This window comes from Phoenix dactylifera, chromosome 12 (assembly GCF_051530095.1).
Source record: "Phoenix dactylifera cultivar Ajwa chromosome 12, Ajwa_hap1_PhDact_Kaust_v1.1, whole genome shotgun sequence".
In the NCBI taxonomy this organism is placed as follows: Eukaryota; Viridiplantae; Streptophyta; class Magnoliopsida; order Arecales; family Arecaceae; genus Phoenix; species Phoenix dactylifera.
The window spans coordinates 25,133,692-25,149,403 of record NC_143201.1 but is presented as its reverse complement, the minus strand read 5'-3'; the positions used below and the strand labels follow the sequence as shown (position 1 = coordinate 25,149,403).

Genomic DNA, 15,712 nt, shown 5'->3' with positions numbered 1-15,712 from the left:
TTATCTTCATAGCAAAGCATATTTTTAAGAAGGCCGAAGAAGTTGCACAGACTGCTAGCCTTCTTTGTTGCAAATTACATTCTTTGGACAAGCAAAAGCGAGCTGCCTCAGCATTTCGTGACTTATTGTATTTTGATTTTTTTAGATATACTCATACTAGATTGGTACAAGTTAGCAGTAAACAAAAAAGTTACCATTTGCCCACCTCTCTCAAATAACAACATGAATACGAGAAGCTATTAGATGGATTAGACCCGATTGTCTCTCGCCATATTACTTTTTTTTAATAAATATGAGAATTTATCCTGCTATCCACCGTACATGTGCCCCAACTTTTGGACTGATCAACTGGATTTTGTCCATCTAATAATTTCTTCATGAATACAGGACTAATTATCTCATACTATATCTCCTCAGTTCTATAATTTTTTTAATCAAAAAATGGTTTTCTAGTGATCAGGCTTAAATTCCATCATTTGGCCCTAAAATAGACCGGTCAAACCAAAAATTTTCTTTTTGGAAAAGACTTTGACTGATGCGTATATCTGAATTTTAGAAAAATCAAGTAAAACAACAAAAGACAAAGTTAATATAAAAGTTGAGATCTATCTCATGTAAAATTTTAGCTTTTAGGAAAGTAAATCTTATTAGAACTAAGACAGAAATTCGACTCCAATTATGCAAAGACAAATCTCACCATTATAAATAGAGGTTATGTACCTCCTAAGAAGTTCAATCATTTAGGGCCAGAAACTGACTGGTCAAATCGAATTTTTTTTTCTTCAGGAAAAGACTTTGATCAAATATTATCTCCATTCCATAAAGAACTAGATAGAGCAGCATAAGTAAAACTTAACGTGAAGTCAAGAACTAACTTTTATAGAATTTTATTTTTTTCTTAATTATCTCTATTGATCATATTTATTTTTGAAGAACTAGTTCTATTCAAATTAGAAGAAAAATCCAACCCAAATTATACAAGGGAGGATCTCAATAGTATTATAAATAGAGGCTATGTACTTCAGTTTATAAGGTTTAGATTATTAATAAAAGAAAATACGACTTAAACCCTATTTTTACATTTCTTTCATTTATTTCTATTTTTTTTGATAGATTTGAGTGGAACGGCTTGAGAAAAATCTTCATTCTCTTTGACTGGATCATGCTCACTACATGGATATTGGTATAAATAATAAAGAGTTTTTAATCAGTCATAAAAGTTCATTGCTTAATATGGATTAGCTTGTGTGGTGTTCCTTGTTTGCTATATGGACATCAATATTAATGACGAAAATTTTTTGCTCGGCTGTACAACAAAAATTTAATTATTAAAATATTATATTTATTATAATTTATTATATTATTATATTTTATTTCAAAAATAATTGAAAAAGAGAAGGAGAAAAAACATATTAATGATATCCATATGAAAGATAGGATTTTTTACTCCATCATTATTCAAGCTCTTTGCTTAATATTATGACATAAATTTGGTTATTAAATTTTTTTATTTATTGTAATTTGTTATGCCGTTGTTTTGAATTTCAACAATAGTTGGAAAAAAGAGAACAAATACTATATCTTGCACGATAATATATATCCAATGCATCGCGCGGGTTATATGCTAGTATAAAATAACAAGGATAGAGCTCTTGGCTTATGTGACTGCTTGGAACACAGATGCTAGCACCAGCCACTAGTCCCCAGACAGCAGTGATAGCTGATTTTTCTGTTATTTTTTTGAATTTATTGTTATTTTTTGAGGTTTTTGTGGTGGTTTGGACTGATTTATCTGGAAACGATGAGATCTTCGAGAAGATTAGTGGCAGTGGGTCGGGATCAGGTGGAAATTTAATTCAATTCGGTCCACAAATGGGTTTTAATTTGGTGTCAGTTCGATTGCTGAATTCTACTGGGTAAGAGAATGGCAGTCCCTTGAGGAGGCACTCTTTGCCGCATGTGTGTGGCGATCATCTCGTCTTTCCTCGTTTGGAAACCACCTTGGGTAGGTTTAGTCTGCACTCTTCGTTGCAATCTCTTTTTATAATGTTCAAAGTGTCAGTGGAAGAACAAAGTTGTGAACTTTTTGGGTGGAATTCATGGCAGAGTTGTCAATGAATCTCTTGAAAGCATTTCTATGGATCTTGGTTTTGCCGGGAATACATTGGCAGAAGGTAATAATTAACTGTTCCAATGGATCTTTTGATCTTGTTGTTCTTTGATTTGCTCGAAATTTCTGAAATGGGTTGGATGCAAGGCTTGTGGTCAGCATGTGTTTGGGTGGTGCACCAGTTGGGTGTTTATTTAGTGGGTCGATTGCATATGGGATTGGGTGACGCAGGAGATATTACACACACTGTGCACCATATGGTCATGTGAGCTACTAATTAATCACAACCTCTTATTTCTATAGGTTTTATGTAACAACTTAGGACTTCATCCAAAATGGCTAACTGAAATGTATTATTTGAGTTTTTTGATCCTGTATAAATACCTAAGATCTATCCAGCAAATAACCGATGTGGAACTCCATTCATCAAGCGTTCGGTGCACCGCTCTAAAACTGAGTCGCTGTGATTGGTGACATGCACGGCCAGTGGCGCACACCTTTTAAGGTATTATTTTTCATGACTCCAGGCTTGCCAGTTGACTGCTTTGCCCATTGTTTCTAGAGCTTGTTTAAGGGAGCGTATCCACATCATAAACTTTATCAGTTTTTTTCTCTCGTCTTTGTTAAACTCATTTGGTTTTTGCAGCATCTCAAAAGTTAAACTTCTTTATTTCTTAGATTTTTTTTTTTTTTAAATTGTTCCTTTCAGATGCTAAGTTTGTTCTATGATGTTGCATTTACAATGCTTCAATGACCACTCCAGAGGGTGTGCTTCTAATTGGTAGATTCTTGGTTGGAACATGACTTGGCATTGGTCCGGCTGTAGCTTCCCTGTATATAATGGAGGTACATCAAATTTTTTAATTGCTCGGCAGTATCCTTTAGTTCATGTTTTTACGTAGTCCTCACTTTTATTATCTTCTGTATCTGTTATGCTCTTCAGGTTTCTCCTCCTTCTGTGAGGGTACTCATGGTAGTTTCATTCAGATTGCAGCCCTACATGAATGAGTCTGAAAAACGATGGAAATTTGCTGATGCTAGAAAGGACCATCGGTAAAAAATAAAATGCGCGAGAAGCATCGTCTTGTTATTAGTTTCCACTGACGCATCCTAGCGTCGTCAAGTTAAGATTATTTTTCCGACCCTTGGAATTATATCATCACTCTTAATTGGCATCCCAGTGAGAGAAATCATGGGATGGCAAGAAATATAATGAGATTTAAACACTTCTTTTGTGTGTTTCGTCATCAAACTTCGATCTCTGCCTTATGATGAGTCTCCGGTTTCTGCTGTCAGATGGTGAGTGTGCTTTTGGTTATCAGCTGCTCCTGCTGCTTTACTTGCTCTCTGCATGGATCTGTGCTGAAAGTCCTCACTGGCTCTATAAGGTTTTCAATTCTCTTTCACAAATGATGGTTAATTCCATCGCGATTACCATGCAGTTGGCAAATGCATGCATTCACTAGTTATTGTAAGATCTTGTTACAAATATAACTACCAAAAATCTTATCTTAATGCTCCACAACCAAGAATGATGTCTTTTAAAACACAGGAAAGGCTTCAGTACCAAAAAATAGTAAAAAAAAAAAAAGACAGGAAAGGCTTTAGAACCACCTTTGATAATGCCTAATTAAACCCATTAATGATGATGAAGATCTGCTGTTGGCACTTAATTAGAAATTAACAAGGATTCGTTTATGTTTAAATTAATGTTCTTCCAATCGTTCTAAATTTTTTTCGCTCAAACTACATGTTTATTAATGAAATAACAACTAATATATATGTAATAAGATCTCTAGAGTTACTATCACATCCTAATGGTCTCATACATAAAATTGTACAATTTTTTCAAGTCTAATTAACATCATTTAAGCATTTAATTTATGAACTTCATTTGTTTAATTTTATCATTATATGAGTTAGTTAATTAATATTTTAAACATCCTCTTAGTTGTCAATACCAATTTACAAAGGACTATTATGTGAACATTTATTATGTCGCACCACACCATTATGTTGTCTCATATGCTATAGTTTAAACTTGAAAATTGTTTGTTTAATGCATATGCTGATGCATTGATAAATTTGATGGTGTTGTACACCTTAAATCATGGATAAACTTATAAAACTTGAGCGTAATAAAGTTGCAATGTTCATCGCTAAAGGTAGCAATAAAACTAACTAGTATGAGATCTTAGTGGTACCACAGCTGAAAGACATTGCCTTTTCCTATAATTTGAAGGCATATTATACATATATTTCAATTATGATTTTTCATAAGAATAATGGGCTAGCTTTCCATATCCTACAAACATCACCTCTTTTGTACTTTTTGCCATTAAGTTAAATGGAAGCAGCCATTTACCAATCCCTAATGTTGAAAGCAGAAAAAGATGACTTATTAAAGAAAACTATCACCACATATAAGATATATTGCATCTAATAAAAACAGTTTATATAGGTTATATTGCATCTAATAGTCGCTGTTTGTTTAAGAAGGATTTAGTCTATTAAATATGAAAAAGGTATCAATATTCTAAAATGGAAGTTGCTGATCAAAAGGCTATGACACAATGTGATTATCAAGTTGTTAATCTCCCAGTTCTAACCTAGAAGAAGAAGCACCACTTCCATAGTTATGATTAAAATACTCTTAGCACAATATCGAAACTTATCTTGGTTATGTTTTATAGCTACTTTTAAATGTCTTACACATGATGAATGGCATGTTTGAAAGTTAGCTTCACATCTAGCTCTCCGTTTTTTTGCTTTCTTATGCTTGCTATAGATTCAAAACAAAAACTTTATACTGAGTTAGAATATTTACTAATCATATTGTTTTTGAATAGGTAAAGAGGTTGGGAAAAACATATAAACTCCAATATAAAAATAAGCTAACACTAGCTTTCTGAAAATGATCTTATTTTGAATGTCCAAAAGAAAAGCTCATGCACATTGAATGACGCATGGGGTAACAGACTCTTAGACATATCAAGCAGAACATCATCTTAATTAGTTAGTGGTTCAATGATGTATCTTTTTATTGCTTTCTTTTAAATTATAGCTTGCCATAGAATAACAGAAAGCAAAATCGCCTATATGTTATGCAATAGAAAACCAAATTTTTACTAGATGCCAATATATTGTAATTGGAAGTAATTCATGCTATAGTCATGATACAGATTCTACTAATACCACAAATAAGTTTATAAATAAATTTACATCGAAAAACTTTTTTTCCCTCTCATTTTGTGCCTTTTAAGCATATTTAATTACTATGGATCTTTCTCTTTTTTCTCTTGGGACAAGTGAGAAGCCTCATGTCTAGATGGTCTACATTGAAACTCTATCATAGTCCTCGATTTATATCAAATTTGTCTCCTAAACTTATTTCTCTTATTTGCATTGCAGATCAATATTCAGACATACATCACTATATGAATCAATTTGACACATGCTATAGTTTGGAAGCGTTTAACGCAGCTAACTCATCAACTTACACGCCAAAAAAATTTTGTCGGTGCTTCAACAATGAACGATGTTGTAGACTTTAGTCCTTTTTTTAAAAAAATTTACAAATAAATGCCTCCTATAGTGTGTTGGCTTTTGCTATTGTACTAGGGTGGAGACATCTGAACAAACTTGATTATTTATATGTTAATCTTGAGCCAGGGTTAGGGTTAAAGGTTTTTTTTTTTTTTAAGGGCAGTGGGTGAATTGTGTTGAGGGAGTTAGTGGAGGCGGGGACGCATCTGATTCGGCCTACTCTCTCCATACTTTTTAATTTTCTTATACTATGGGAGATGACATGTCATCGGAGGCCCAGGCTTTGCAAAGCGAAGATATCCATGTCCACATATATATACTATAAATGCCATGTCCATTCACCTCCGCACTCTCTATCTTTCCACCTTTTCTAAACCCTAGATTCAAACCCATGCTCTCACTCCCCTTTCGCGCTCCAATTCTCGAAAATCCGTGGCTGGATTCTTCGCGGAACTCGTCTCGCCGGCTCCATCGGTGAGAAATCTCTCTCCCCTCGGTCTCATCTCGTTTCGCCGTGGAGTAGAGGGCGATGAGCTGCCCGAAAGAAAAGTGACTACTTTTTATCCTATATCTCGCTCGATTGGAGGTATTTGTTCTTAGTTTTCTCTATAATCTTTCCTCGGAGCTACTTTGGTACTGTTTGATTCTATTAGGTGTTCTTTCTACCGTTTTTCTTATCAGTTTGAGTTTTGATATGGTTTCCCCCATTTCACCTCGGTTTTCCCATCGGGTTCTCTCTGGAGACGGCCTTTGTAATTGTTGTCGATTGCTTTGAGGTCCGGTTTAGAATCGGAGAGCTGGGTACTCGAAAGAATCTTCTTTCTTCTTTTTTTTTTCTTTGTAGGTGGATCTTTATTTGTTTGTTTAGGGGTTTTGGATGCATGATTTTATGGGGTGAAACTTTATTTTATACATTGAGGTTTTAAGAGCAATTGGGTTTGATCGGTTAAAGTTAGGAGATGATATATCTTCCCCCTCGTTTTCTGGATTTTGTAGAGGAAGAATATTGATATGGATTTTGGGTTTTGGCTTCGCATGCGTGATTTCATGAATTACAAGAGCTTGGAGTGGTGGGTGTTGGTAGGTATGACGAGCAGTTACTCTATGAGGAGCTTCCATAATAGTGTTGTTCTAATACGATGTTAGGATGTGTAGTAATCTCCACATAAGCCCTAGACTGACGTGGGATTTTATGTACTTTGAACACAAAGAGGTGGGTTTAGAACATAACTTATTAAAAGTACCATCTTTCCTTATATTTCATGTTGTAAATGTGATCATTGTCTAGCAAAAGCTTCTACTATTACTTCTTTATTTGTTTTTCATCACTGATTTGTGTGAGTTCATGGCTCGGTGGCAAGTTACAAGTTGAAAGTTCTTCTTGCAGTTTCTTATATTTTTCTATTATTTGACCATGATGTGTGGACTTATCATTTGTTTTATACATATATCTAAAGGTTGTAAGTAGTTAGATCTTTTGTCTTCCATTGCCAATAAACTAAAGAATGGACCTTTATGCGTGTTACATCTTTGGTCTTCCATGAGCAATCACAGAATATCTTTTATTTTCGACCTTAATGGATGCAAATAGAGGTGACCTTGTGCTGTTTTTTCTCGTGGGAATATGATATGATGAGTGACTTGCTGTTCAGCTAGTTATGATATTGATGATAACCTTTTCTTTTCCGTTATAGGGCATGCTTAGTAGTGGTAGTATTATGCTGGTTTTGCCGGATGGAAGTAATTTTTGTAGAGGAGAGCAATTATAGAAGGGAGCACATTCTTATTTCCCAGTCTAGCCCTTCACTAATAGAACCAAGACTCATTGAGCATGCTGAAGCTGATGGTGTTCAAGGGACAGAAACTTGTGACCACTTTTCCATTCGGTAAGTCTGTCAATCACCCATTAGTTAGTGCATTAGCCTGTATCACTTTTCTGAATGTAACAATTTTTATTTCAGCATCCATATAGGATTAATTGAATCTCGGTTGGTGATATATTTCTTCCCATACACGATATGAATTTTTTTGTTATTAGGAGCTGCGGCTGTGATTTGTCTATCCCTGTGTTTATCTATACATATCTTTGCGGGTGTGCATGCATGCCCTCTTGTGCCACATCACATATCTCTATCTATACACAATGTGCATTTTTATATATACATATCTATCCCTATCTTTATTCTATGCACGTTATGTATCTTTATCTGTTCATATCTATTCCCGTCTTTATCTGTACATGTTATATATTTTTATCTATACATATTTTTCCCTATCTTTATCTGTACATATCTATGCGGGTTTGCGTGCATGCACTCGTGTGCTATACATACATACATACATACGCACACACATACATACTATAACTGATCACGAGCCTTCTGGCCCGCCCAGCCCGCCTAGCCTGGTCCGGAATTTTTCGGGCTTGGACATTAAAAAAAAGGCCCATGAGTCGGGCCTGGGCAGGAAAAATGGCCCGACCAAAAAATCAGGCTGGGCCTGAGAACTTTTAAAAATGGCCCGGCCCGACCCCATGTTTTATATATAAAGATAGAAAAATACATCCAGTTTTAAAGAGCCCATTAAGCTGTTGGGCCATTCTGGCCCATTATTAGATTCCAAACAAAGAAAAAATCGGGCCTGACGGGTCGGGCCTGTCGGGTCGAGCCTGTTGGATCGGGCCTGGGACTAGATTTATAAAGTCGGGCACAGGCTTGGATAAAAATTTAAGCCCGATAGTCGGGCCGGGCCTGGGCATAGCCATCAGGCCTAATTTCTGCTGTAGAGCCCGGCCCGAGCCCGGCCAGCCCGGATTTTGATCAGCTCTAATACATACATACATACATACATATATGTATGTTTGTGTATATCCATGCTCGCTTTTTTGTATCTATGCGTTCTTGTGGGTGTCTGTGTGTAATGTTTGCAAGCTATATCACACACACACACATATACATATAGACACACAGACATGCATTCGGGGGGAGGGGGGGAGATGTGTGCGTGTGGGGTGCTTGCCATGCATGAGTGAACAAATCAGCCAAAAAATTTATAGGTGTGTACGTATGAATGCATATTGCAGTGTATTTAGTTACATACATACATAGGCACATATGGCTTTGGTTAAAATATATGTAATACAGATGAAATTTTTTTTGCAAACCACATAATTTGCCTAAATGCCCTTACTTCGACTGCTTTACACCTCACAGAGAAGAGGGCATTTTATTAATTGGTTTATATTTGCAAGGATACATGTTGTGTGTATGCATGTTCACATGTATGAATGGGTCTGTATCTGATTGGTGATCAGTCAGCATTCCGTGTCCTTGTTTCTCTTAAGTCTTTATCTGTTTTTCAAGGAAAATATCTTGAAGTACCTTATCAGAGAATTCCATTGATTGCATGCAACTTTTATGGTTTTCGGAGTACTTCGCTGTTTGAAGAATAGATTGTCAGAGTACTTTGAGAGTCTTTTATCTGTTTAATCATTCAATTTCAAAGTAGCAGCAAAGCAATCAAATATACCTCCTAGTTTTTCTAATATACTCTGTCTTGACTGCAGCGGATACGTTGCTGAGATTCGTAAGACAGATCCAAAGATATGTTGGCCATTCTCTATGTTTCATGACCAAACATCAGATAAACATATCAGCCTCCTTCCTCCTCTACCTGTGACTAAATTTAAATGTTGGGATTGCCAAAACTGTCTGCGTAAAGCTAATAATTCTGCCACAACAAGAGCAACTGAAGCTCCTTCTAATATTCAGAATATTGAAGCAAACAATGGCACTTATATTCTCGGAAACACCTTCATATCCTTTCATGCCAATGATAAAGAGTTGCTTCCTGGCTTTCATCAACTATCTGAAGAGAAAATTGTAGATGATAGACTAATTGAAGCAGGTAGTTCTGTTAATATGACTAATGACGAATGTCGCCCATCAGCAAATTGTGGCAAGAATACAAACAACTATGTAATTACAGGTGCAGACACAGAAGGTTGTTCACTCCCCTTGAATTTACGTTCCCCTATTTAACTTAATGATTTCATTTTCATGACTCATCTATTGGTTTTCACAGGTTTGCAAGCAGCCAAAGCTAGCCACGGTAGCCGTCAAGGGATCCAGAATCTATCAAGCAACAAGCCTACATATATTGTGACAAAAGGTGAAGCATGCCACATGGGAGGAAGAGGAGAACGAAATGTGATATCGACAGAAAATTTTTTTGAGGTTTTGTATTGCAAGGACATGGTAAATGCTAAATCAAAGAAGACTGAAGTAGTCAATGGAAGTACCGATTTCAGGATGGTTGCTGGCCCTTCTTTTATTGATAATATATCATGTGGGGAGAAAGATGAACTGTTGGTTAAGGAAATGGGCAGGACAAAAGAACTATGTAAGAAAGCAGCCAGAGAAACTGAAGTGCCACTGGGAAACAATATTGGTATTTCAGAAGTTGATTCTCAAACTGCTGTTGCAGCTTATGTCTCTGACCTGGACTCCAAGGGGTTAGAGGAAAGTGACAATGAAACATCTGACAATAATGTGGCTTTGCCTCAAGTTACTGTCCAAAGTCAAAATGGTGCCAAGCAAGTGGTCACATCTGATGGAAACCTGCAACCGAAAAAGGCTAGGAAGGTGCGTCTATTAGATGACATCATGAGAAGTGAGGAGTTGCACTCATCTGGTAAGGTTCATATCTCTGATGGTAATGAAGAGGCCAATCAAATTGAGGACAGAATTGATAGAAGGCCACATTTATCGAGAAGGAAAGATCAACATTTTGCTCCTAAAATTCATCATACTTCCCGAGAAACCAAAGTGAAGTCTTTGAAGGGTAAGAGGAGATATATAGATCTTGAAAATGTAGATGATGGATCTTCTCTAATGCATTGGCTAGAGAAAGCACGGGAGAAAGTAAAGACAAACAACAGATATAGAGAAATCAAGCACATTGATGCTGCAACAGATGCATCAGCTGAAAATAATTTAGTGCATAGCCTCGAAGTCTCTGGGGCGAAAGAACATAAGCAAAATGCTATTGCATGTATGACGCTAAATGCAATGCATCAGAGCTACCTCTTGCCCCGACAAGAAATTAAGACTAACAAGGACATTGTTATTGTTGATGGTAAAGCAACCAAACGAATGAATGCCAAAACAATTCACTCCAAATCAACAAGAACAATAAAATCCAGGAGGTGCTTGCTTCATGGTCTAAAAACTCATGGCAGCACTAATGAAAAGGTTACCTTGAGAAAGAAGAAAAAGACGGAACATCAAACTGAAAATGAAGAATCTTCCCAGATGCACTTCCCAAAGGTAAGGACGTTTAGTGTTGCTAATACTCATAGAGTTTAAGTTCCTTTCCTTTATGATGTTTAGTGTTGGACTGATGTTCTTATGCTGTCATCTCTTATTATTTTTCCTTCTTATTGTATTATGGAGTTTGCACAACGAGATGCATTCTAGTTTGATTAGGTTTTAAAATGTACTAGGTCAAAGACTCAGAAGTGTCAACTTTTGGTTAAAAGAGTGAAAAAGGATAGTAACTAGCAACTAACTTCGCACTACTGTGTGTCCGTGCTTATGTGCATGTGTATCTTGTGTCTGTCATGTGGTTCTTCTTGTCTATTCTACTTGTCTTGGTTTAATATCTTCCTAAAACCATGATGGAGAACTTGATTAGGGTTTTAAATTACTAAATGTAATACTAGATCTATTCCTCAAAGAAGATCAATAAGAGAACAATGAGGCACCTTGTCTAAGATGGTGGAAATTTATGGTTAATTAAACTTTAGGTCACAGGTATTAATGAAAAAAAAGATTAACTGGTTGAATAAGGGGCACAAGACACTGTGGCTGAAAGAATAGGTATATTCCTTGGTCAAGGGAAAAGGGATCATATGAAAATACTTTCGGGTGGATCTGTAAAAGGGAAGGATCTTTAGAATGAGCCTTTTGATTAAGGTTCTGAGGAGATGTAAACTAAAAAGCACCAACTAGAGTCATGAAAATTCCTATATTTATTTATCCATATTCACAGCATTAGACATATGTATTTATGTTCTTGTTTAATGATGTAGCATAATGCTACTTCCACGGCTTAAATGAATTAATTTTGTCAGATTAATGATAAGTACTACACCAACTACTATAAAGATATATATATATATATATATATATATATATATATATATATGAATTTTGAGGTATCTTTTTCAGAACTTGGTTTGTTTTTGGCTGATGATTACCATAAATGTCATGAAACTCATAATTGTATATGCTTTACAATTACTAACATACATGCATGATGATGCTCATGTTCTTTATACTTCTCCAATCTATAAAGCATGTTATGTCTTTCCCATGGTTTTACAAAAAATGTATATATCAATGGCCTAGTATATATTCTTGGCAGTAGTTGATGATGCATTGGATCTAGATCCCATCAGACAAAAGAGAGATTGAGAATGTCATTGGATTTCAGGGCCAGAAAAATGTTGCAGATGAGCGGGAAACCACACAGACATGTGAGCTGGGAGCTTTGGATGACATCCCAATGGACATTGTTGAACTCTTGGCCAAAAATCAACATGAAAGACGGCAGATGAATGCTGAGGTTGCTACGGTTAGCGCACATAATCTATTGGAAAGGACTGAAGTCATGGAGGATAATCATGTTTTGAAAGTCACTGAAGGCCATGGAGACAAGGTACTGGATGCAGTGCATAGGAACCTTTGCCAGCAAAAATATCTGTGGAATAAGACAGGAAATAGTGTTTGGACTGCTCTAAGAAGTGACAAGAATGCTGATGAAAGCATGGAAGATGACTATGCTGCCAGCCATGGGAGACAAAACGATCACATAAATCTAAATCAAGAAGAGCTTACCAGTGCCACTACAGGTTCCCTAACACCTTTGAAATGTAGAGGTCATGCTAGTCTTTCTGTGACTGATACAAAGAAAAATTACCATTCACAGGATCACAGCTGGAGCAAAATGGGGTCGCAGACATTAGAATCATGTCATAAAGGTCAGGAAATTTTAGGTCAGAATACATTCAGAAATGCCCAGGGGGAGTCGCCAGTGCTATTAAAAGGAACCACCTTTGGAAGAAATACTCAAAAGGTCAATGCTGGTTTGAATCATATGAAAATGTTCGGCCATGATACCTTACTTCAAAAAAACCCAAAGACAGTTCCACTCAACATTGATTGTTTGAAAAAGGTGGACCAGGCTAAAATTCACCTCCAAAATAGGAAAGAGAGTGATTCAGCAGTGACATCTTTTGCAGAGGCAGGAAATACACATCATTTAGAAATGGTGAGGCCGCACGATCTATATACAGATGAAAACATACCAGCATTGTATTTGCTCAGGCTGATGGATTCAGCGAAATGGTCAAGTGTCTCTCTTCAAGATCTGCCACATGCAAACCATAAAGGATCTCATCGGGAGCCTTATCTTTGTTCCACAGATCAATGTAAATTGATTGACTCACAACCTAGACTTAAAAGTAGTCAGGCCGCAAAGCCTCCATTGTCAGTTCAACACCCTCATCAAGTTCAGCATCAAGAAATTTCTTGCAAACCTTACTGTCCATTTCCAAGAGTTGGTGGTTTTGGGTCTTTGTTGCAGAGGGAAATCACAAGCCCTTCAGACAATTCTGGAACTCAGTCTGGTTTCAGAATTGGATATTCCAGCAAAATGACATCTTTTTGAAGCTAATAGAAAGGATTCTTCTGAACTTTCATACATAGAAAATCAGGCTAGAGTTCCAAATACCCAGAGCCCTGTTTCTAGAGATGAGAATTCTAAACACCCCTTTTCTGCTGTAAACTCTAATGTGCATCCTGGATGTTCTTCTGCAAGGAATGACGTAATTGATGTAGAGATGAGCAGTAAGAGAGCAGCATTTCAGCCCCTGAATAACCATTGTGCAAAGGAAATATGCGCTATTAACAGAAATCCTGCCGACTTCACCATTTTAGATGAGGCCAATGAATATATGATAGAGAGTGATAATATATGTCCTAGACATACAACCCCCACTAAGAAACCACAATGTGCATTTCATCCTGATGGACAGAAAATGCATAAAGTGAGGAGATTTACTGCTTTAAATGGGTTAATGAGAAGCTGATTTTGTTTTCGGGCAGATCTCGATGTCAAGTATTCTTCTATCTACTGGAACCCCTTAAAAGATTTTCTGAAGTACTAGAGGTAAGATTCCTGTTTCTGCAAACTTTCACCCTCAAAGTCATACGGTGGTTTTTGAAATATAGATTGATGCAAATTGCATAATTTGATTGCTAGGACTATTTGCTGATTCTGGTATGCATGTTGCAGGCTTGATGCTGTAAGTGCAGAAACGAACACGGCCAGGAGAGCGATAATTTATCATGTGCTTTGACCTCAAATAAAGTTCTCAGCTATCACTGCTGTGGCTGCCCAATGACCTCTCTCTTGGTTAATGTGCAAAAATAATAAAACTGGGTGCCAATAATCGATCTCAAACAGGAAACAATCAACTCTTGTGATCATAAATTGGCTAAGTAGGGATCATAAACATGGATCCGGCTGTCTGCTGCTGCTGTATGTAATATATTGGCTCAAAGCATTTCAAGTGTGATCATGACTTTTTCATGGCTATATGTATATAAAACAATGCAATGTGATTTAGCCCTGTAAGTTAGACTGTCTGTTCTAAGTGTCGCATCAATGTAGGATAAATTTATCAATCCAAATGCTCTGTTCTTTTTATCAGATATTTCCTCACAAGAAGGAGAGGGAATTTGAGGTGAAACCTAAGCAGCGAGTTGTACTTCAAAGACAAATGGCATCAGCACTATTTGCACTCTCCCCCCCTCTCCCACGCACATGTTGACCTACCTAACATTTTGAGGTCTGTTTACATCTGTAAGTTGGATTTTGATATGTTTTCTACCATGGGTTTTAGCATGCTTCAGTTCACCATTTCAGCCGTCCTATAGTTCATCTTGTAGCTACGCCTCATGTGCAGAGTCACGGAGTTGTCTTCGGTTTGAAAAGCTCATTTCTTGACGTAGTCATAATTCTTACCCAGTTCGTGTCCTGCCTCATGATTAAAACAGCCTTTGCAGCGTGCATATCGTCCTTTTCAATTTGCGCGCAGAGTTGATTTCGAAGCTTGACTTCTGTTTTAGCACGACAGCAGCTTGCTTTTTCCCAGCGGCGAAAGGGACACGGTCAACTTCAGTCAACCATGGTCAGCTGTGGTTCATCGAGTAAGGTCATCTTCAACTCTAAAATGACTCTGGAATTGCTCCGGCGAGAAAAGGGAGCCATGCCATGCAAGGTCCGGAATACTGCTACGGCTATGGAAAAGCACTCCATTGTCTCGAACCCATCAGCCTCTTTCTCCATTCTACCTTAATAGCTTGAAATTTTCCGTCCACAAACGGCTGGTATTTTGGCGGGTTGGTGTCCATCATCGAAGGTGAGAAATCTCAGCCTCTCAAATTCATATAATTAGTATATTCTCCCTCTCTCGCTCTCGATCACATCTAACAAATCTGGTTTTCCATTCTCTCTCTCTCAATTCCATCTACCTGTCACCTCCCTATCTCTCTTAGCTGAGCCCGAGAAGGACCAGCCCCAAACCCTGCACTCACTCGAAACAAGTTTCGACTCCTTGTAGCAAATGGGATGATGCTTACAAACATGTAGGGAATTTGAGGCAAAAGAGGAAGCAGATAAGTGATTATCCATTCAAGCATTATGAATGTATTTGTTTTTTATTCAGATTTCCAATCTACCCGTTATCCAGAATTTAACGCACTAGTCATGGAGGAAAAATAGCTGATCTACGAACTTCCCGATCAAAAGTTGGGTCTCCCGACCAAAACACACTGGTGAATAGCAAAACCTCCTGAAAGCTTGATAACGACTATGATCACCTGAGAATATGCAACTATTTGCAGCATTTTCTTTTCGTCAACTCTGATAAGTCCTTTTCTCTGCAATCCCAAGTTTCTATACAACTTTTCCCATCCGAATGATTCGAAC

General features: G+C 37.1%; 1 protein-coding gene across 1 annotated transcript; it reads left to right on the top strand.

The window, feature by feature from the left end:
• Positions 1-5,967: 5,967 nt before the first annotated feature.
• LOC103715406 (uncharacterized) lies at positions 5,968-14,431 on the top strand. Its single transcript, XM_017840315.5, is given in 7 exon segments — positions 5,968-6,242; positions 7,351-7,542; positions 9,222-9,658; positions 9,740-10,983; positions 12,152-13,383; positions 13,385-13,888; positions 14,015-14,431. Coding segments are annotated over 5 exon segments (3,489 nt in total). The 5' UTR covers positions 5,968-6,242; positions 7,351-7,390; the 3' UTR covers positions 13,809-13,888; positions 14,015-14,431.
• The last annotated feature ends 1,281 nt before the right edge of the window (positions 14,432-15,712 follow it).